Here is a 21,850-nt window from a genome sequence, read left to right on the forward strand (position 1 = left end):
TGTGTGTGTGTGTGTGTGTGTGTTTCTCTGCATCCAGATTCCTCTTTGTAAAAGGACCCCAGTCGTGTAAGCTTAGAGCACACTGTAACATTTAACAACTATGGAAACCTTATTTTCAAATTTACCCCAGTTCTGAGGAACTGCAGATTGGGACTTCAATGCTTGGTCATCTATTGTCAATTTTGTGCTTTGACAGTTTCATACACTTGTGTAGCAGATTTGGATTGCTCTGTTCCCACACCCTCTCTTACCTTCCCGTCATCTCTATGAAGCCTATCCCTCATCGACACCAGTCGCTTTTCCAGATTCGTGACTTTTACTTTGTTTTGAAAGCCATTTAGTTAACTATGGCCATCTGTCGGCTTTTCTTTTTGAGAAGACACAGTTCGGCCCATAAAACGTGGTGAACAAATGCTGATCTCCTGCCGTCGCATCTGTCTCTAAGGTCATGCCCAAGCTTAGGTGAGAGCAAAGATGCTCTCAAATACGAGCCCCAAGGGATACCCCATTGCCTAAAACAATGCAGAGGTTAGACCTTAGACATTAATACATATTTTCTTGAGTGGATGAACCTAATGGTGAGCCAGTCGGTGAACAGTGGCCAGAGGGTCCAGCGGAAGCTCCAACATGTCCAGTCTTAGGGTTTCTATTGCTGCGAAGAGACACCATGCCCACGGCTACTCTTACAAAGGAAAGGATTTAATTGGAGCTGCATTACAGTTTCAGAGGTTTCATCCGTTGTCATCGTGGTAGGAAGCATGGCAGCATGCAGGCAGGCATGGTGCTGGTGAGGTAGGCAAGAGTTCTACGTCTGGCTCTGCAGGCAGCAGGAAGAGACAGTGAGCCACTGGCCTGGCTTGAGCTTCCAAACCCTCAAAGCCCACCCTTCAGGGACACGCTTCCTCCCACAAAGCCACTCTTGTCCCAAAAAGGATACAACTCCAGTAACGCCAGTCCCTCTGAGTCTGTGAGGGCCACTTTCATTTATACGACCACATAGCCTGTGCCTCATTGGCCAGGCATAACAGCCATAGAGTGGTAGGTCTCTGGGTTGTGGTCTCCGTAGTTACTGCTGTGTTTATTCTGCTGTTCCTAATACAAGTGGATCAGCAGGCCTCACCCCCTCCTTTGAAAGGGAGTCCACAACTTCTTGCTATTAAGAACAGTCTACAGGACGCTGTGCAATGACTCTGCTGTCAGTCCAGAGACTCCTAAGAAAAGAAGCAAGTTGACCACCCTGTAGTCTCTGTGCCTGTCTGGCTTCTCAGCCCTCGAGTTCTAGGCATATTCCCCAAGGTAGCTTAGAGTCAGTTGGACTGGGTTGGATGAAGCTTGGTGAATGATTCTGAAATAAAGGACTTGATTATTATCCCTTATGAAACTGGGAATTGCCAAATCAAGTTCTTACCGGCCCTGTCTTCTGTAAACTCTGTGAGACACCCAGGGGAGACAGGCTAGGCAGAGGCTGTATTGAGCATGTGTCGTCAATGTGAGTGAGTGCTGTCTGGGCACTCGCTGGGGACGTGCGGCTCTCAGTACCGGGGAAGATACGGGATGGAGAGGCAATGACGGTGCCCACTCGGAAAGCAACACCTTTACAGATGGCTCTGATAGGTCTCTGAAAAGTCGTATTCCTCCAAAGTAAGGGAGGGCGTAAAGAGTCTGGCAGAGAGAATCCAAGCAGAAAGAAAGGTTGCAAGTGAGGGGGTACAGGGTAGACTGACCTTTGGTAGGAAGACTCTGAAGGGTGGCCTTTCCAGACAGGCAGCATCTGCCATGATATGGGAGTGGGGCACAGCAGATTCAGAAATAACCGTTGGGAGCTCGTTAGAGGGTGCAGGCAAGGAAGTGCGGCTCCTTGTATGCCCTTGGCTGAAGATTAGTCCTCCTTTATCAGGAAAGGTCTACCTCTTGGACCTGGCACTCAGCACCCGGAAAGATACACGTGGAGTGGTGAAGGGGAAGGGAACTCCCACCAAGCCAACTGGATCAGCCCAATAAGCCCTGGCAATTAATAAGATAACAGGTCACAGCCAGATTGGTCTCGTAGTCTAAAGAATGCATAGATTCATTTTTGCAGCACACACATACGATCTGTCCCTCACTCTCCAATGGCTTCCACTCTCCTTTAACCCCTTCACTCAGGTGGTCACACCTCCATAATGCTCCTGTTCTTTCACTATTTCTCTGGGAGCCTAGCTAGCTCTAAAACTAGCTGTCGCCCCTTCTTTCTCCTTATCCACCAGGAAAAAGCTGACACTGACTGACTGTTGTGATGTATGCTAAGGAAACTCTTCAGTGACGGTGGCTACAAGTCAGACAGCCTTGCCTCTGAGAACCTGGATTTGTCAGAGAAAACGAGTCTGCTTTTCTCTGCCTTGTCTGCAGTATCTACAGTAGAGGCCTGGCTGTTCTGTCACCACAAGTATCCGGCAGTAGGAAGAGGGATGCAGAACACAAGACACAGTGTGTGGCATTAAGAGCCCTGGAATTGTGCCTTGGGAGATCGAGGGAATGGGATTCAGGGGAGGATAAGGAGCCACCATTTGTCACTTCTGAAAAAAGAGTCAGGGGATATAGAGACTTGGAGAAGAGGTGCACAAGACAGCCAGAGTGGAGAAGCATGTCATATGACTTAGATACAAAGTCGTGAGTTGGAATTACATCCTTGTTGTGAGTTATTAAAGGGAGCAGAAACTTAATCTGACTGTGGCTCTTTACAGGTGGGCTTTGGAAAGTGATTAAATTGGAAAGGTCGTTAGAGTAGGGCCCTCATGATTAGATCCTGGAGGACTTATAAAAGTGGGAGAGACCAGAAGAGCCACACAGCTATACATGCGCTCCCTGTCTCTTGCCATGTGATTCTCTGCACCACTTCAGGTCTAGGCCAGCGAGAAGGTCATCACCACAGCTGGGCAAGGTGATGCATACTGTAATCAGAGCACTTGGGATGGGGAGGCAGGAAGATCACGGGTTCAGTGTTAGCTACATAGTGACATGAGTTCAAAGCCTGATGGAGCTATTTGAGACCATGTCTCAAAACACACAGAGAGAAAGCCAGGAAAGTAGAGAAGAAGAAAGAGAGGTTCAGAGGGAGGAAAATGCTGTCACCGAATGTGGCCCCTTGACCTTGGATCCCCAGAACTGTGACCCATAATCTCTTTTCTTTAGAGAACACTTGGATATTTTATCATAGTAATACTAATATTAAAAACACAGACTAGGGGCTGGAGAGATGGCTCAGTGGTTAAGAGCACTGATTGCTCTTCCAGAGGTCCTGAGTTCAATTCCCAGCAACCACATGGTGGCTCACAACCATCTATAATGGGATCTGATGCCCTCTTCTGTAGACAGCTACAGTGTTTCCATATACATTAAATAAATAAATCTTAAAAAAAAAAAAAAAACTAATTAGTCTCCATGAAAGGAAGCAGTGTTATTCTACCCCAGTAATCCAACAAGACGTGAGTGAGGATGGCTTGACCTCATGTGGAACCATCTAGAAAGTTATGCACAAATAACAGAGCGAGGGAAGGAATATTCCAAGTGACTCTATGTTGTCAACCTAAGTGACAGAGAGCTTGAGGTCCCCACAGAACAAGAAAATCGGGCGAGGGTTTTACTCAGGGTTTGTCCTAAAGATCACACACTTCTTTGCTGTCTTATTAATAAGTTGACAGCATGCCTCCTATATGCCAGGTTACGTCACGTGCTTTATCTCAGTCAACCACAGTATTTGAATCCCAAAGCAGTCTTGTGAGAAGCCCCTTGTGGGGCAGATGAGAAAATCCAGGTATCCTTTTGTCTCTGACCCGTTTCTTTTCCTCAAACAAGCTAGCTGTCACAATGCATTTCTAGCTTCTCTCTGTGACTCCGATTCAAAGACAGAAGACCTATTTCTCCCCCAAGGGTGTACTGTCCTCCGTCCTTGGCCCTTGGCCATTCTTGCTTATTCTCTCAGGCAGGGACCTGGCTTCGCTCTCTCTCCAGTTCAGCAGATGGGCTCAGCACTGTCTCCTGTGCATATGGAAGGCACCGGCCTTCCCGTTGGCTGCTCGTACAAAGCAAAACCTACCAGCAGAGAAGGGGTGTGAAGAAGCTCTGAGATGGATTGTGGCAGAAATCTGCTTCAGCTTCCCTCCAGGGCCTTGTGGAGAAAACTGGTTCTAGCATTTTCTGCAGCGCTTGGTAGGCAGGGTCCTGGGCCTTATGCAAATGGATATGTGTGAAAATGCTCTGTGACCTGTAGTGCAGCAGAGGCCTGAGGGACGCCTTTCTGTCAGCATCATTATTGTTGGTGGTACAGAGGAATGAGGGCCGTGGGCCCAAAGGAATAGGAGATTTTCTGCAGGAGAGCAGCGGGCTCTCAAAACCGCTCAGAGATACAAAAAGAATTATGCAGGAGTGGACTGCCCGCCCGAGGTTCTTTTCCAAGTTTAAATGCAAAGCATCCCATTCTAGAATGCTTCCACACTGGCCAGGCAGGGAAAGCATTCTAATGAAAGTGACCATAAAAGGGGGGCATTTCCTTCCTGCTTCCTGCTGAATCCAAGCATGTTGTGGAAAACCCTTGTGTGTTTGGGAATAGAAAGGTTGTGAGAGAGCTCAAATAGGAAGGAGTGCGTGTATGTACTCTCACTCCCAGGCCTTAGCGAGGCTCCAGGCTTGATCCATTCACCAAGACATCCATTTCAGCAAAGCCCGCTAATGCCATCACCCGTCCAGCCCACAGTTGGTCCAGGTGCCATCATAGACAGCCCCAGTTTACCAGCCTGGCACCTAGTTTAGGTTGGGTAAACTCCTGACAAAAGCCTCTTGGCCTGTGTACCTTTTTGTGGGCCACGACTCCTCAGACACTCTAGTCTCCTCATTTAAAATGAGCTCTGAATCAAGTAAGAGACTTATAAAAAAAATCTGCCTTATAAAAAAGACAGGTGAGACCTGGTAGTGGTGGCGCCACCTTCAAACAGCACTCGAGAAGCAGGGGCACATGAATCCAACCTGATCAAACGGGTGAGTTCCAGGACCACCAGGGCTACACAGAGTAACCCTGTGGAAATTTAAAATAAATTTAAAACAAAACTGTGCAATGTAAAAATGGGAACTGAAGAAGGAATAAAGAAAAGGGGGGAGGAGTGCACAGGAGGGGCGGCAGCACCTCTGTACCCAGTACTTCACTTGTTCCTCTCCAAAGTCCTGAGACACGAGAGAAATGTGTTGGGTGAGCTTAGACACAGTTCTGACTATAACAGCCTCCGAGCAAGTCCCTTCACCTCCCAGAGCAGCCGTCTAATACAGGGCTATAGCCAGGGGCACCCAGCTATCCACCCAGTCATTCCTCTCTTGTTCAGGCCTGGGAGGCCCCAGTCCTGAACCCGAGACTCTGATGTCACAGGACTGTCTCGGGTGTGTTCTGAGAACCAGGGTATAGTGCAGGTGTGCGTTCCACTTCCCAAAGGGCTTTCTGGAGAAACAATGAGTGGGAGAGGATGGGATGGGAGAGGACGGGGTGTATATAAGTCAGAGCCTAAGACGGATGGGACTGAAGGTCCAGAGAAGAGGCAGCAAGGAGGGCACCAGGCGTGGGGAAGAGATGGAGAAGAGTCGTGAGGCTGGCTTGGAGACTGAGGGAAAAGGACACAGTCGGGCACGTCTCTGTGAAAACTGTCTCCCTTAAAAACAGAGCAGAGGCACCCACTGTCCCTACTCAAGCCCACCCATCTCAAGAGCCTTGGTCACACTGTCAACACCTCTTTTCCATACAAGTTAAGATCCCCTAGTTCCAGAGCTTAGAACCTAGATATCTCTGGAGGTCGTTTTTCAGCCTCCCACCCGTCTTGGTCCTTGGCAAAGCAATGTGAGATGAGAACACAGCTTGCGAATGTAGTTCAAATCTTCATAGGGTTTTGTTTCGTTGATGTTTTGTTTGTTTGTTTTGCACAAGTGTTGCCAATGAATGAATAGCTTTGTGGAAGACATTCAATCCAAGAGTAAGTGTAAACTCTTCCCCTTGATCCTGAGCCTTTGTGATGAAGGAGGGGAAAAAGGGTTTGGGAGAAAGCTGTGGTTTGGGAATGCAGAGGACCGGCTGGAAGGGGGTTAGGGTGGGAGGGAGGAAGAGATCTGACAGACAGAATCTAACAGCTGCTGAAAAGCCCTGTCTCACCCTGACACGTGCCTGGGGAGCAGAGACAGCGCACTGCTCTCTGGCTCCAGGAAGATGGAGTGTATGCAGATCCCCCGCAAGGAGGGAAATGAAAAGGTTACCCCGGGATTGTCAATATAACAAATCCCAGGAGCGTCCTGGCCTCTCTAAATGTTTTGATAGCAGAATTTGATGGGCTGTAAATCAGAGCAGGCCCGTCTTAAACATTTGATCGTGCCTTATTTATTTATGTATGTGACACATGCAACTAGAATTGATTCCCTCTCCTTTCAGTCGCAGGGAGATTTTTTTTTTCCGCTCCTGCTTTAGAAACACATCACTCCTCCCCTGGCCCTGGGGGTGGAGGTGTCTTGGACACAATGGTAGCTGCTAGGATGCTTCCTACACAGAATGCTCTGCCTAGGGGAGAAAATGATCAGGAATTAGCTGCTTCAAAATGTAACTTCACCGTCGTGTTGTTTCGTTTTTTAAGATAAGATTATTGCTCAGAGAAAATGGAGGGTAAAGGTGTTCAGGGTAGAACAGTGGCAGACACACAACAGGGAGGTTTCCTTTGAATGCAGGAGTCAAAAGCCACCTAGACCTCTCCCTAGGGGTTCGGGTTAACCTCACCTTTGTCATTCCTTTCAACAAATGTAACAGACTGTGTTTGCTTCATTGGTATTGAAGCCAGCTGCAGAGCATCTCAAGTACTCAGGGTTCTGATGCAGGTGCTTATGTGCAAGCCTGTGACATTTCCCTCCTCCAGGCAGTAGACCCTGTAAGCTGAATTCTTGTGTCTCATTTCTGAGTGTCTGAAGCAGACTCTGATGTAGCTCACTTGACAATAGCATGGGACTGAGAAGAATGAATCTCCCCCACCTCGCCCCTCCCTCCCCCTCCTCCCCCTCCTCCCTCTCTCTCTCTCTCTCTCTCTCTCTCTCTCTCTCTCTCTCTCTCTCTCTCTACATGTAAAGGTCAAGAGTCAATGCTGGGTATCATTCTTGATCTAACTCCACCTTACTTTTTTGAGAATCTAGGACCCATCAGTTGGCTAGATTGACTGGCCAGTGAACCCCAGAGACCTGCCTATCTCTGCCTCCCAGGAGCTGGGAGCACAGGGGATCCCAGCTGATCCTCGTGTTCCACAACAAGCACTTTACTGGCCAACCCGTCTTCACAGCCCCAGGCTGTTGCTCTAAGAGAAGCTTTAGGAGCCCAACTCAACCAAACCAGCTCAATTCCAGAGGGCCGTCCTGCAGCCATGATGTGCCACCCTACCATCCAACGCCCAGCATTCTGCCTTCTACCCTTTCGTGAGGTCATTATGCCTTTCTTTCCCTGTCTCTGCATCCTCCTCCCAGTTGCCCATCATCCCCCTCAAGAGCACCATATTCCACCCTAGTGTCACCTCAGGGAGCTTGGGCTGCTTCTAGGCTCCAGCGCATCAAGGACCATCACTTTGTCACAGGACAGAGTTGGCTTCTGCCCAACCAGCAGGTGCCAAGGGATGTCCATTGTCTTGGCCTTCAACATGACCATGCTTAGGAATGCAGGTCCCTAGGCCACATTCCCAAATGTTTGAGTTTGATTAGTTTGGACTGAGTCCCAAGAACTGGCAGTTTCTCAACCCCACCCCACCCCCAACCAGGTATGGTGTGAAGGTGCAACCATTTGCTGACCTACCCATAAAATTCAAGTGTAGACTTAAGATAGACTGGAAATGAGTCAGAAAACTTTTAGGGATGAACTCAGGGTCACCGTTGGCCTGAGTAATTCCTATCATATGGATGAGAGAAATGGTAGTAAAGACAGAGAAAGATGAACAAGTTGGAAACTGGAACTTAGAGACAAACCCAGGACCACTAACGTCTGCATCGAGTTCCTCCCACCCCCATCCCAGCACTGTTTCCCCCAAGACACCAACTGGTCAGGAAACCTTGGGATAGATGATATTGTTGTGACTTAAAAACACCAAGGAGCAATGCCTATTATCTCAGGAATAGTCTACCCTTGATGAACCTCAGCCCAGACTGCTGAGATCTCTGTCAGAAAACCTGTCGGAGCTAAAAGCATCCTTCTAGACGTTGATGTCTTTAGGAGAGGCTCCCTGTCAAAGCTCCCAGACAGCCCTGTTATTTCCTTTGACAGCCTCAGTGCAAATCCGAGAGAAATGGCTCCCGTGAAGGCCCCAGGGATGATTTCCTTGAGTTCTCCTTGGCCTCTGAGCATCCACACCCCAGATGGACTTTTGCAGAGCCTCTGGCTTCTGCCTGAGTCTCCCATACTGGAAACCTGCATAGAGGAGCCTCCAGCAGAGAGATGTCACCCCTTCCGGTACCTTCCTTCAGAGGTCTAGAACCTAGACATGCCCCTCGAGCTGATGTACAGGGTTCTTGTCAACCACATAGAGTCTCCGGGGCTGCTCTGGGGCTTTTGCTGTCCCTTCCTTAGGAACTTCAGGCCACAAATAGAGAAAAGTCAGGAAATGACTACCATCATGACTCAGGACATGAGAGTGGGGAGGAGAAAGAGTCAGAAGATAGTGGAAATGTGCCAGCCTAGAGGGTCTCAGAGAGCCTCACTACTCAGGGTGAGACTCACCTCGGTGGCAGCAGCATTTCCAGGAAACCAGTAGTAAATCCAGAAGTGCAGGAACTGTTCCACGTTTACTGACCATAATCCTCCCTCTGAAAGATCCCCCACAGTTTATAGATAAGGTTTGTATCCTGGTGCTACTACTCTGTGACCTTGACCACACTCCTTGATCTCTCTGAGCCTTAGAGCCCACTTAAAGTTTTGGAGAAATCAAAACTCCTGTCTTTGGTATATATTAATCCCATAATGAAGATCTACTGTCCTTTGCTGGGGAAGTGAGTGTGGAAGAACCTAGTGGTGCCGGCCTTGGAAAGCAACACTGAATGGGAGAAAGTTCTAGATGGAAAAGTGCAGCACTCTCAGCAACTACTCAAACACGGGAGAAAAATGTCTCACAGCCATCTGGATCCTGGCTGTTTGCTTTGGCTTTGCTTCAATGACTGATCAATCACTTGCTGGGTCTCGGAGGCCTTACCTTCAATGATTACGCCTCTCTTCCTGCCTCTCTTGCCCCCAAAGTTGCCTCTGGGAACCTTCTGCCTCTCAGACCCTCCCTGCCTGAAAGGCTCTGACCCTCCTTCGCTTGAGAATCGACCATCAGCTCCTTAGTGTCATCCTCTAGCGCCCAAGCCTGCCTCTGCTCTTACGGCTTAGCCTTGTCAAGCCCCAGAGGCACCTTTACTGTTTCAGGAGGAGGATTAGGGTCCTCAGTTCAGAAGAGCTGTCATTTTCCTTCCTTGCACCTAGGAAAGCCACCCTCCCACCTTCAAAGCCCTGCTCACCAGAGGAGGCCATGTGGCATCATGCCAAGAGCCACAGGGCCAGATAGTACCTGTTCAAATCCCAGCTCTGCCTAGAAGTGGCTGTATGTTCTTAGTCAAGACCCATGTGCTCCCTGATCTCAGCTCTCCCGTGGACAGTTGGAGTTGATCATAGCTACTTGCAGAGTTATCGTAAAGGCTCACCAGGAAAGTATGGAGACTTTGCATCGGCAGATCACCTACCTCACAAAATGATTAGGAACAGCTTTCATGATTCAAAACTTCCTTCTTCACTCGTCTTTACAATGCCCATGTGTTCTGTGGTCATCTCATGGAGGGAGGTTACCCCCATCCTGTAGCCACCCTTCCTGTCCCCTTCTTCCACATGGTGACCTTGGCTCACTGCTCACAGACAACCTCAGTATCTGAAACCATGTCTGACCCTGACAGGTGCCTGGTCAGTCTGTCCCCAACATTCACAAGTCACTTGTATGGCACTGAAAGACTTCCAGATGGCAGGGCCTGGCTCCGGTGTTACGGGGTGAACCGTGCTCATATGTTGAGGTTCTAACAGCCTGCTGCTCAGAGTGAAGAAACTCTGGGTGAAGGTGATCAGTGTTGAGGTGTTATGGTGGGCCCTAACCCAGAGTGGTGGTGCCATTTTATGAAGGAAGTTAACCCTGTAAACAGCTCTAATGAAATTCACTGAGTCCCTCCCCCACCCCAAAACATACACAGAGATAAGGTCATTGAAGTGAAGCATTGTCAGTGTGTTGGGGCGGGGGGCGGGTTATGTTTGTGCCCAGTTCAGGCCCTTAGAGACACCAAGACCTACAACTCAGAGCTTTTCTATCGGGGTACCCGCCATCCATTCCAGACAATTCTCTGTATCTCAACGTGTATTTTACCCACTCATTTATTCATTTCTATTTTTTATAAAGTTTGTTTTCCTTTTTGTGCATGCATGTGAGCGTGTGCAAGTGTATGTGTATGTTTGTGTGCGCGTGCGTAAGTGGTAAGTGCACTGCATGCACATCTGGGCCCCAGGGCAGAAAGGATATTGATTCCCTAGAACTGGAGTTTACGGTGTTTGTGAGCCACCATGAGGATGTTGGGAACTGAACCCTGGGTCCTCTGGAACAGCCATAGACCTTTCTAACTTCTGAGTCATCATGTCTGTCCTCCAGCCTCTGATTTATTTCTATTTATACCAACTTTGACCAGTGCATCTCAGGCTCTGCTCAGAACACTTTAGCTCCTGTGCCAGTGAGAACCGGGTTGCATGGTGACAACCCTAACCCTGACCATGGCTCACATGTTCAGACAGATACCCCCAGGTGCTTGGCTCTACACACCCCCAGACCTTGCTCTGCCAGGATAATGTTTCCCAAGGCAGTGTTTCTCCCAACCCTTCCAGCGAGACCCGAGAGATGAATTCCCCAGAGGTTCCACATATCAGAAGCCCTCTCTAGTTTCAATCTTTTTCCTCCCTTTTTAATCCACTCTGGCTTCCTGCATGCTTGCTGACTGAGTTTTGGAAGACAGTGCATGTTTTGAACCAGTCTTGGGACCCAGAGAAGTGGAATGCCTATTTCATTACAATGCGCCTTCTCTCTCAGACTCAGTAGATTAGAATCGTCCTGGTACTTTCTGTAGAAAAAGTCCTTTCTCTCCCTCACCCACCTCTGACTGATGTGTCTGTTCTACGTAAATGCAGTCTCTGTTCACTCCCTCTTTTTGGAAAATTAAAACTCAGATGCTCCACACCCCTTGACCAGTGGGTGAGCCACATCCTTCTGTGTCAACAGTACCCATGCAGAATGTTGGAAGCTTTCCCTTCTGGTATTCTTCCACTAATGTAGCCCAGCACCCACCCACTACACGCATGCACACACATGCTCACACTGTCAAAGGTTCCTGAGAGCTTTTACCATACCTTGCTACTCTGTATGAGCTGCTGCTCACAAAAAGCATTCCCACTCTTCCCATGATGTTACCAGACTCATTTCGGCCAAAGTCTGGCCCTGCCAGCCCTAACCACCTAGGATCAGCCACCTGTCCTCAATGGACAGCAGTGAGAAGCAGGGCGAGGAGAGTTATCCCATACAACCACACTGAGAAGGAGAACAAGTGGAAAAACAAAGTGGACAGAAGTCTATTGTGCCCAATTTCACCTTCAGAGCACAATTGTGAGGCCCAGGGCTGTTTTTAAAGTACTTGATTTATGTTTATTTTAGGCACGTTAGTGTTTTGCCTACATGTATGTTCATTAGAAGATGTCAGATCCCCTCGAACTAGAGTTACAGACAGTTGTGAGCTGCCATGTGGGTGCTGAGAACCAAACCCTGGTTCTTTGGAATCACAATTCATGTTCTTAACCACTGAGCCATCTCTCCAGCTCAGAGGTCCAGGTTTAGATAAAGGGAAAGAGGCATTAAAGCTAATGAGTCCTGGTGAAGATGTGGGCCCGTCTGCACATTTGGCTCGAGCCTTTGTGTCTAGCCCACAAGCAGTCAGCAGTATGTGATAGCTCTGTCTAGGAGACAAGACTCACCTCTAACTGACACCAAGTGTCTTAGTCAGGGTTTCTATTCCTGTACAAAACTTCATGACCAAGAAGCAAGTTGGGCAGGAAAGGGTTTATTCAGCTTACACTTCCACATTGCTGTTCATCACCAAAGGAAGTCAGGACTGGAGCTCAAGCAGGTCAGGAAGCAGGAGCTGATGCAGAGGCCATGGAGGGATGTTACTTACTGGCTTCCTTCTCCTGGCTTGCTCAGCTTGCTCTCTTATAGAAGCCAAGACTAGGAGCCAAGAGATGGCACCATCCACAAGGGGCCCTCCCACCCTTGACCACTAGTTGAGAGAATGCCTTACAGCTGGATCTCATGGAGGCATTTCCTCAAGGGAGGCTCCTCTCTCTATGATAACTCCAGCTTGTGTCAAGGTGACACACAGAACCAGTCAGTACACCAGGTTCTCGGCCATTCCCTTCCCTTATGTTCTACTGTAAGAAAATCCCAAGCCTTTAATCCCAGCACTTAGGAGGCAGAAGTAAGAGGATCTCTGAGTTTGAGGTAGCCTAGTCTACAGAATGAGTTCCAGGGCAAGCAGGGCTATACAAAGAAACTTTGTCTCAAAAAACAGAACAAAAAGAAAAGGGAAAAAAGAAAAAGAAAATTGCAATTCCTTAGGGAACATTTCTCAAAAGTCTTACAGCCAATGAGAGCTGTTACAGGAATGGACTGAAGTAGGATCTTATGTGTCAGAGCAAAGACTAGGAATAGATGCATGTGGATATAGAAACAGAGACCGTTTATTAAGACATAGAAAGCACACCCGACCCTAGAAGCAGGGCCAGGGAACTGGAGATAGTTACCAGCTCAAAGTAGTGTTCAATTCCCACCCCAAGAGTGGCCAGCCTTTCTGGGTCATCCACATCGTGCCCACTGTCTCCCGCATTCCTGTATCCTGTACTTTTCCTGCACATGCTCTCTCCTTTATATGTACCCCTGACAGGGGGAGGCTCGTAGTCTTCCGGTAACTGACTTCTCTCAGGTCAGTCTTGATGACTCTCTCCTCACCCCACTCTCCTGCCTCAGAGAGGCGCAGTGTAGCTCTTAAGAATTTCTTCAGCCCTTCCAGGACAGTTGCTTATGGCACTGCCCGTGAGACTGTCCCCAGTGGTGGTGAATATGGTAACTACTCCCTGTGGGGCCCCTGAGCCCCCCTCACTTAAGTGCAAAGAGCCCTATGTAGCTGGTGGCTCCTGTATTGAACAGCAAAGACCTAGAGCAATGTGCAACCAATAAGCAAATGAGTGAGCAGCTACGCTCTTAGCCACAACATAGACCAATTTAATGTTGCTTGTTGGACAGTGCTTTGAAGACAGGAAAGAAGCGTACCCAGGAGAAGTTCACTTACAAAGAACCGATAGTCAGGAATGCTCTCTCCAGGGGGTGGAGTGTTCTGACAAGAGGCCCTGTGGTGGAAGTGACACTCCTGCTAGAACAGCTGGAGTGTGTCAGCAATGCAGAGAGGGCATGGGTCGCGATATGCCCAAACTTGCAGACTGTTACAAAAGAGTGGAATTCACTGTGGTGTGAAACCAGAGAAGCTGGAAAAAGCACCCAGAACCAGCTCTGATCTTAACACGTCCCTCTGTTGCTCTGGACATGCAGCAGGGGATTTGTGGGTGTCTGTGGTAGAAATCCAGGCTAGAGACAATGGCGGCTTCTCTCGGAGCTAAAAAGGTGCCTCTGAACAGTACGGTGGACAGGGCTGCTTGTGACTCAGCTGTGAGGATCCGAGGCCCAAGGTGGCCATGGTAGAGCCCTGACAGACTGGAATGCTCTCGTGGGGAGCACATGTTTGAGGGGATGAAATTCAAAGGGAAGTCGGGGGCTGGAACAAGCTGGTGTCACCACACAACGAAAGGCTTCAGCTGCAGCTCCTGCGGCCCCAAGAAGCCAGCCTTGCAGCCCATCCCCACATTCCAACTAAAGACAAAAGAAACAGAGGGAAGCAGGAAGAACTTTTATCACTTTATTTTATCTTACTTTATTTTATTATTTGGTTTTTCTTAGCAGAGTTTCTCCATGTAGCCATGGTTTTCCTGGAATTCACTCTGTAGACCAGGCTGGCCTCCAGCTCAGAGCTCCGTCTGCCTCTGCCTCCCGCGTGCTAGGATCAAAGGCATGCGCCACCACTACCAGATGAGAAATTTTAACCAGTGTGTTGGGAAGAGCAAAACTAAAGGAGTCTAATGGCCACAGGTTCATCTTCTAAGAACTGATATGAGCTTTGGGTTTAAAGGAGGGAGAATTGGGGCAAAGGGTGTGTAGTTAAGTAGCCCCCAGCCAAAGTGTGGTCCCGCCCATCACCGTCTGAAAGGTGATGCAGTAACAAATTCATCTGCCAGTCACTGGTATGGTCAGAATCCCTTCAGGATAATCCATGCAGCCTCCCCAGCAGAGATCTCACCTTACGGTGGCCATCCTATAGGATTTGCCATTACTGGAACCCACGATGACTGAAGGTTTCAGACAATGACTCTTTGTGCCTTAACCTTAAAGGAAGCTGAGTCAGCTCAGATAGGGATTCGTGACTTAACGATGATCATACCTGGGCAGAGTCGAGTGAAAGTCTGAATCAAAGTATAATAGTCAGACGCAGAATGAAGGCAGAGGTGTCCGGCGTTCATCTGGCCTCAGTTACCTTTCCAGCCTGAGTAAGGAGTCAGTGTCTCTTAGCAAAATCAGCTTCTCAGAGTCTGATGCAAGTATAGCCAACAGAGGGACGTGGTCACCCTCTGCTCTGCTTTTCTCATGGTGTCTCCTTATGGCCACTCCTGAGGGACATGCACCCACTATTGATAGAGTGCTCCATCCAGAAAACACCATGTTCCAGTGTCTGAGAGGTCAGGCTCTCGGGCTCACCAAGAAGCACTGGCCCTTTCCTGAGTCTGTGCAGTTTGGCCCCTGGGCCCTAGTGACCCATAGAGTTGCAGGATACATAGGTTCCTCACTTCTGCCCTTGAGTCTTGTCCTAAGTGGACTCAAGAGCCAGTAAGTCCTCTCTTCCCTTCACTTCTCCTAGATGTGACATATCCTTGTCCCCAAACACCCTCATCTCCATTCTAAGTACAAAGTAACGATAAAAGTAGTCACAAAGTAAAGGGCATTGAGATGCCCAGCCCAGCAGTTCCCTAGAGTTCTGGTGACCACATATTGTAACAAGCAAATTGTTCCTGTGGCCAAACTAATGTTTGTTTGATACAGTTCCAATCAAAATTCTATAGGATTGTATTTTGCAGTTGATTCTGATTTATGAGTATAATCAAAACAACCAAGAAAGGGTTCTGGGGGAACGGGGAGTAAGGAAGAACCACTACAATACTAACATGTACTCCAAATAAATTAAAAATTATTTTAAAAAATTGTTAAAAAAATTAAATTTAAAGTAAGCCCCAGAAGCTAGACCAGATGTCCAGACTGGACAACTAGGAGCAAGCTGTAGTAAATGTAACATGTAGTGTGTGGTGAAGGTGTTCCTTATACCCTACATAACACACGCTGCTGGGATAACCTGCAATTGCTCAAGGGAACATGGGTGTATTTAACCTGAGAGTGTTATACTTAACTCAAGGGAAATTCAGTCCTGGTGACTCAGGTGTAAAACAAAAACCATTAAGTGAGCAGGACTTGAGGGTGCAACACCTATAAAGCCAGCTCTCCGGAAGCTGTGCAGGAAGCCTGCTGGGAGTTTGAGAGTATGAGCCTGAGCTACATAGCAAGACCCTATCCTAAAGATCAAAGGCAAACAAACGAACAAAACTAAGCCAAAAGGCCCTAAAGAAATCACAGATTCCTTATTAGGAGTCAATATGATTTGAGTGAATGGTCAACATGTAAAAAGAGGAAACATGAATTAATATACTTCATCTATTAAAAAAACAAAAACAAAACCACAAAACAATAGGATTTCCAGATATGAAAACATAATAAAAGAAGTCACAAAAGGAAAAAAAATGATGAGTTACCTAAACTTAAGATTTCTACATGTTAGACTTATTAAAACACTCTCACAACAGCTGAAAGGCAGACGTTTAAATTTGCAGCAGGTGTAATAAAGCACTTGTACGAGTTAGTAATAAAACCACTGAGCACCCCAGTGAGGGGTGGCATAAAAAGACCCCTCACGAAAGAGAGAATATAAATGGCCAGGACGCCTTTGAAAACAAGGCAGCTTTGCCAGTAATCAAACTCAGGAGTAGGTAGGGGAAATGGCTCAGTGGGTAAAGCACTTGCTGTGCTCACAGCCCCAGAACCCACATAAGGCCACACATGGTAGTATTGTCTATGATTCTCTCTCTCTCTCTCTCTCTCTCTCTCTCTCTCTCTCTCTCTCTCTCTCTCTCTCTCTCTCTCACACACACACACACACACACACACACACACACACACACACACACACACGGTGGGGGGTTGTTTAAGTTTTTAAAGCACAGGGCTGGCGAGATGGCTCAGCAATTAAGAACACTCACTGCTATTCTACAGGACCAGAGTTTGGTTCCCAGCACCCACATTAGGTGGCCCAGAGCTGCCTGCAACTCCAGCTCCAGGAGATCTGATGCCCTCTTCGGACTCCTGCAAGTACCCATGCACACACGGGCATAAAAACACACACAGAGGAATAAAATAAACCTTTCTTTTTTAATCACCTAAGTTATGGAAACCATTTTCCTTGCCTAACTGTCAAGGCCCTTCGGTGGTGGTGCTTCATATGAGCCGAGTTGCGTGTCAGGGCCTCTCAGGCACTGCCAGAAGAAAGGCCATCTGAGGCAAGAATGTAGTCACGTGAGTCAAGAGAGCCCTTTCCAGGCCCGTGTCCAAAGGCAGTTTATTACAGCCCAAGTGAGCCAACCATGAGAGCGCATGCCTGCGATCCTGGCACTCAGGAGTCTAAGGCAAGAGAAGCAAGACTTCACAGCCACCCTAGGCTGTGGTGGGAATGCAAGGCCACCCTGGATTATATGAGAGAGCCTGTCACAAATGTCCCTATAATGTAATAGTGTGCTGCCCCTTTAAGTGGAAATGGGGTGAGAAACAAGGCAAGTCCTGCACTTGGATTGGTGGTTTACATTATCTCCTCTACACAGCTCTACATTTTCTATATTGTGTTTTTATGATAAGAAGCAACACATCCATGTCTCCTTTTTGTACTGTCCTTTTGTTTGGTTGTTGTGTTTGGGGACAGAAACTCAGTATTTAACCCGAGCTAGCTTTGAAATGAAACCCATGATCTTAGTGCTTCAGCCGTCTGAGTTACACTGATTACAGGCATGCGTCTCTCCACACCAGGCTCTCTTACCACATTCTAATGCCATGGAAACCTATTTGCAGGCCCGGGTTAGGTGTCTTGCTTCTGATGTCCCACAAATAAAAGGCAACTTGCAACACCTCGCTTGTTCTGCGCACCCCACTCTGCACTTCTGAAGATCCTTGGATCTTTGTCTTCTCTCTGTAACTTTGTGTCTCTGAACATGGAGACCCCAACCTTGTTTGCTTGGCCTGGTTCCACTTTCTTCCCAGAGAAAAGAAGAGAGCATTGCCTTTCATGTTTCTAACCCATTGCCACCTCGCCATCGGTGCTTACATGTGTGTTTGATTTGATGCCAGTTAGGGGTGGATCATGGGAAAAAAAAAAAAAAAAAAAAAAAACCTGGTTTCTTTCTCGTTTCGAAGAAGAGTCGCTGAATCTGCCTCTGTTCTTGTCCCACAGATATGAAGCCTCCTGGTTTGCTCGGAGATTGCTACGGTTACAATCTTCTGTGCTGAAATCCTTCTGAAACACTCAGGCGGAAGGCTTCAGCATCCAAGGGAAGCCAAAGGCATTTGAGAGGAAGTAAAGCCCAGAGCCAAGAATCTCGCTGTCCTGCACCTACCCACTCCAAAAAGAAGGCGTTGCTCCCAGGCAGGCAGCATGGCAAGCAAGCGGAAATCGACAACGCCGTGCATGGTCCGGACATCACAGGTGGTAGAACAAGACGTGCTGGAGGAGGCAGACAGGGCCAAAGACAAAGGACTGGGCGTGCCACCGTCCGATGCGAGCAAGGAGAGGTGGGCAGCAGAGCCGGAACCCTCGTCCAAAGAAAGCGAAGTGGTGGAGGTGAGATCGGTGGGGGAGAGCCAGTCCAAGAAACTCCAGGGTGGGTATGAGTGCAAGTACTGCCCTTACTCCACACAAAACCTGAATGAGTTCACAGAGCACGTGGACATGCAGCACCCCAACGTGATTCTCAACCCCCTCTACGTATGTGCCGAATGTAACTTCACAACCAAAAAGTATGACTCCCTGTCTGACCACAACTCCAAGTTCCATCCCGGGGAGACCAACTTCAAGCTGAAATTAATCAAGCGTAATAATCAGACGGTCCTAGAGCAGTCCATCGAGGCCACCAACCACGTTGTGTCCATCACTGCCAGTGGTCCTGGGAGTAGTGATAATGACCCCGGGGTCTCAGTAGGTAAGACCGCCACGGTGAAGACAGGAAAGCAGAAGGCAGATGCCAAGAAAATGCCCAAGAAGCCTGATGAGGCTGCTCCAGACAACCACATGGAAGGGACTGCCCGCCTGGTGACAGACACAGCTGAGATCCTGTCCAGACTTGGAAGTGTGGAGCTCCTTCAAGATTCACTGGGACACGTCATGCCTTCCGTACAGCTGCCACCAAATATCAACCTTGTCCCCAAGGTCCCCGTCCCGCTGAATACTACCAAATACAACTCTGCCCTGGACACAAATGCTACCATGATCAACTCCTTCAACAAGTTCCCTTACCCCACCCAGGCTGAGCTCTCCTGGCTGACCGCAGCCTCCAAACACCCAGAGGAGCATATCCGAATCTGGTTTGCCACCCAGCGTTTAAAGCATGGTATCAGCTGGTCCCCAGAGGAGGTGGAGGAGGCCCGAAAGAAGATGTTTAACGGCACGATTCAATCAGTACCCCCAACTATCACTGTGCTTCCTGCACAGCTGACCCCCACAAAAGTGTCACAGCCCATCCTCCAGACAGCCCTACCATGCCAGATCCTTGGCCAGCCCAGCCTGGTGCTGACTCAAGTGACAAGTGGGTCAACAGCTGTCTCGTGTTCTCCCATCACACTTGCCGTGGCTGGAGTGACCAACCATGGCCAGAAGAGACCTCTGGTGACTCCTCAAGCTGCCCCTGAGCCGAAGCGTCCACACATCGCCCAGGTGCCAGAACCTCCACCCAAGGTGGCCAATACCCCACTCACGCCAGCTAGTGATCGCAAGAAGACCAAGTTACAGATCGCCCACCTCAAGGCAAGCTTCTTACAGAGCCAGTTCCCTGATGATGCCGAGGTGTACCGGCTCATTGAGGTGACAGGCCTTGCCAGGAGTGAGATCAAGAAGTGGTTCAGCGACCATCGCTACCGGTGTCAGAGAGGCATTGTCCACATCACCAGCGAATCCCTTGCCAAAGACCAGATGGCCATTACTGGCACCCGACACGGTCGCACCTACCACGTATACCCAGACTTTGCTGCCCAGAAGTTCAAAGAGAAAAGCCAAGGACAGTTGAAAACCCTGGAAGACAGCTTTCTGAAAAGCTCTTTTCCCACCCAGGCAGAAGTAGAACGGCTGAGGGTGGAAACCAAGCTAAGCAGGAGGGAAATCGACTCCTGGTTTTCCGAGAGGCGAAAGCTTCGAGACAGCATGGAGCAGGCTGTCTTGGATTCCATGGGGTCTGGCAAAAAGGGCTCGGATGTGGTAGCCCCCAATGGTGCTCTATCCCGACTTGATCAGCTCTCTGGTGCCCAGTTAGCTGGTCCTTTGCCCAGTCCTTCATCAGCAGTTGTACAAAATCAAGAGCAGGTTCACCTACTCAGGAGCACCTTTGCGAGAACCCAGTGGCCCACTCCTCAGGAGTACGACCAGTTAGCTGCCAAGACTGGCCTGGTCCGAACTGAGATCGTGCGCTGGTTCAAGGAGAACAGATGCTTACTAAAAACTGGAACGTTGAGCTGGTTGGAGCAGTATCAGAGGCATCACCTGTTAGATGACCATGGCCACGATGTCGCATCAAGAAGAGCAGCAAAACACGTTGCTGAGAGTCCAAAGAATGGAAGCGAGGTGGCTCACCAGTATGCCAAGGACCCCAAAGCCCTCGGCGAGGAGGAATCTGAGAAGCTGGTCCCCAGAGTGAAATTGGTCGGTGATCCATCCAAGGACTGTTTGGCGGGCAAGCCCTCAGAGGCCACCTCAGACAGATCCGAGGGTAGCCGAGATGGCCAGGGCAGCGAGGAAAACGAGGAGTCAGGCATCGTGGACTTTGTGGAGGTGACGGTTGGAGAGGAGGACGCCATCTCAGAGAAGTGGGGTAGCTGGAGTCAGAGAGTAGCAGAAGGCACAGTAGAGAGAGCGGACTCCGACTCGGACAGCACCCCTGCAGAAGCCGGCCAAGCCTGACAGGTAACTCTGCCTGTTTACTGCAGAGAATAGGCGAGCCCAGATTCCCTTTCCTTATTGGCAGTGTTAGTATAGCCGATGGGTTCCAAGATGTTGACGAAGACAATGGACGTTTTTAAAATTAATCAGTTGGCTGTCCATAGATATTGACAAAGTTGTCCACATCGATCAGATGTGTTGTCGGCATGGTGTGTTCAAGTACTCCTTACCAAACATGCCGGGGACCTGATTTCAATTCTTTTTCCAGAATTTGGAATATTCGCACATATAGTGGGATATCTTGGGGTTGGGACCCTAGTCTGAATCTGAAAATATTTATGTTTCATATTTACATTATGAACAAAGCCAAAGGTAACTCCATTGCAACAGCATTCCTCGTTTTGTGCACGTCGTGGTACAGTAGTTCCCTCCTCACGTCACGCTGGCATTGGGATGCCTCAGAGTCCGAAGCACTTAATGTGTAGTTTACAACTTCACATTCCGGATAGTCAGCCTGTGTCTATAGGTATACTCATCAGAATGTATTGAAATACACACACGTAATGGAATGGCCCAGGGGGGCTCGCTTCATATGTACTACCTCACACACATCTGTCAGCTGTGCACGTGTGCATGCATGCATACGTGCATGTGTGCGTGCCTGCGTGTGTGTGAAGGGTCTTTGAAATAAGGCCTGACAGTTCTGTTCCCTTATTTTAAGGCTGATCTCAGCGGGGATGCCCTGCTGCCTGGGCCTGTTTGGACACCAGCCTTTAGGCCTGCTCATACTTGAGTCCTCTCAAACTGTTAGAGCAACACACCCTCTGTGTGTATTATGCTCACAGCTGGAGAAAACACACACACACACACACACACATACACACACACACACACACCCAAGAAGGAAGGCAGTGTATCTTTTCCCTTTTTTGTTTTATTTCAAGTTTACAGAATTGGAAATTCAAGGTTGCTTCTTTGCACCTGAAAGGCTTGGAAAATACTCCCGGTTTGCTTTCCGTGGCTCAGAAAAAGATGCCTTTCCTCTTACATCCCAGTAACTCCTTCAAATCTGGACAAGACCTGTGCAGATTTAGACCTGAGGAGCCACAAAAGCCAGGGAAGGGATTGTTACCATGGTTACTAATGGCCATGTCATCCACATAATGGGACAGGCCTTGAAGCCCTGGGTGTGTGTGCTTCCCAAGAGGTCAGTGCAAGTCAAACCCTGGCGTAGAGGCAGGCTTGGCTGCGTGAGGAGAAAGGAGGTGGGAGGAGGGGCTGCTTGGCTGGGAGATCACAAGAGCAGCCTGAAACAAGGCTGAAATGTCTGCCCATGATTGGACCAGGTGAGCTGCTCTAGGGATCACGTAGG

The 21,850-nt window shown here is 48.8% G+C and overlaps 1 protein-coding gene across 1 annotated transcript in view; it reads left to right on the forward strand.

Annotated features, from left to right (window-relative positions):
- Positions 1-21,850, forward strand: part of Zhx2 (zinc fingers and homeoboxes 2) — a 146,178-nt gene that overhangs the window by 113,228 nt on the left and 11,100 nt on the right. The window contains exon 3 of the mRNA XM_032915599.1: positions 17,788-20,502. Within this exon, the coding sequence (XP_032771490.1) occupies positions 17,989-20,499 (2,511 nt within the window). The 5' untranslated portion in view covers positions 17,788-17,988 and the 3' untranslated portion in view covers positions 20,500-20,502. The remainder of the gene's footprint in view (positions 1-17,787; positions 20,503-21,850) is intronic.

This window comes from Rattus rattus, chromosome 1 (genome assembly GCF_011064425.1).
Source record: "Rattus rattus isolate New Zealand chromosome 1, Rrattus_CSIRO_v1, whole genome shotgun sequence".
In the NCBI taxonomy this organism is placed as follows: Eukaryota; Metazoa; Chordata; class Mammalia; order Rodentia; family Muridae; genus Rattus; species Rattus rattus.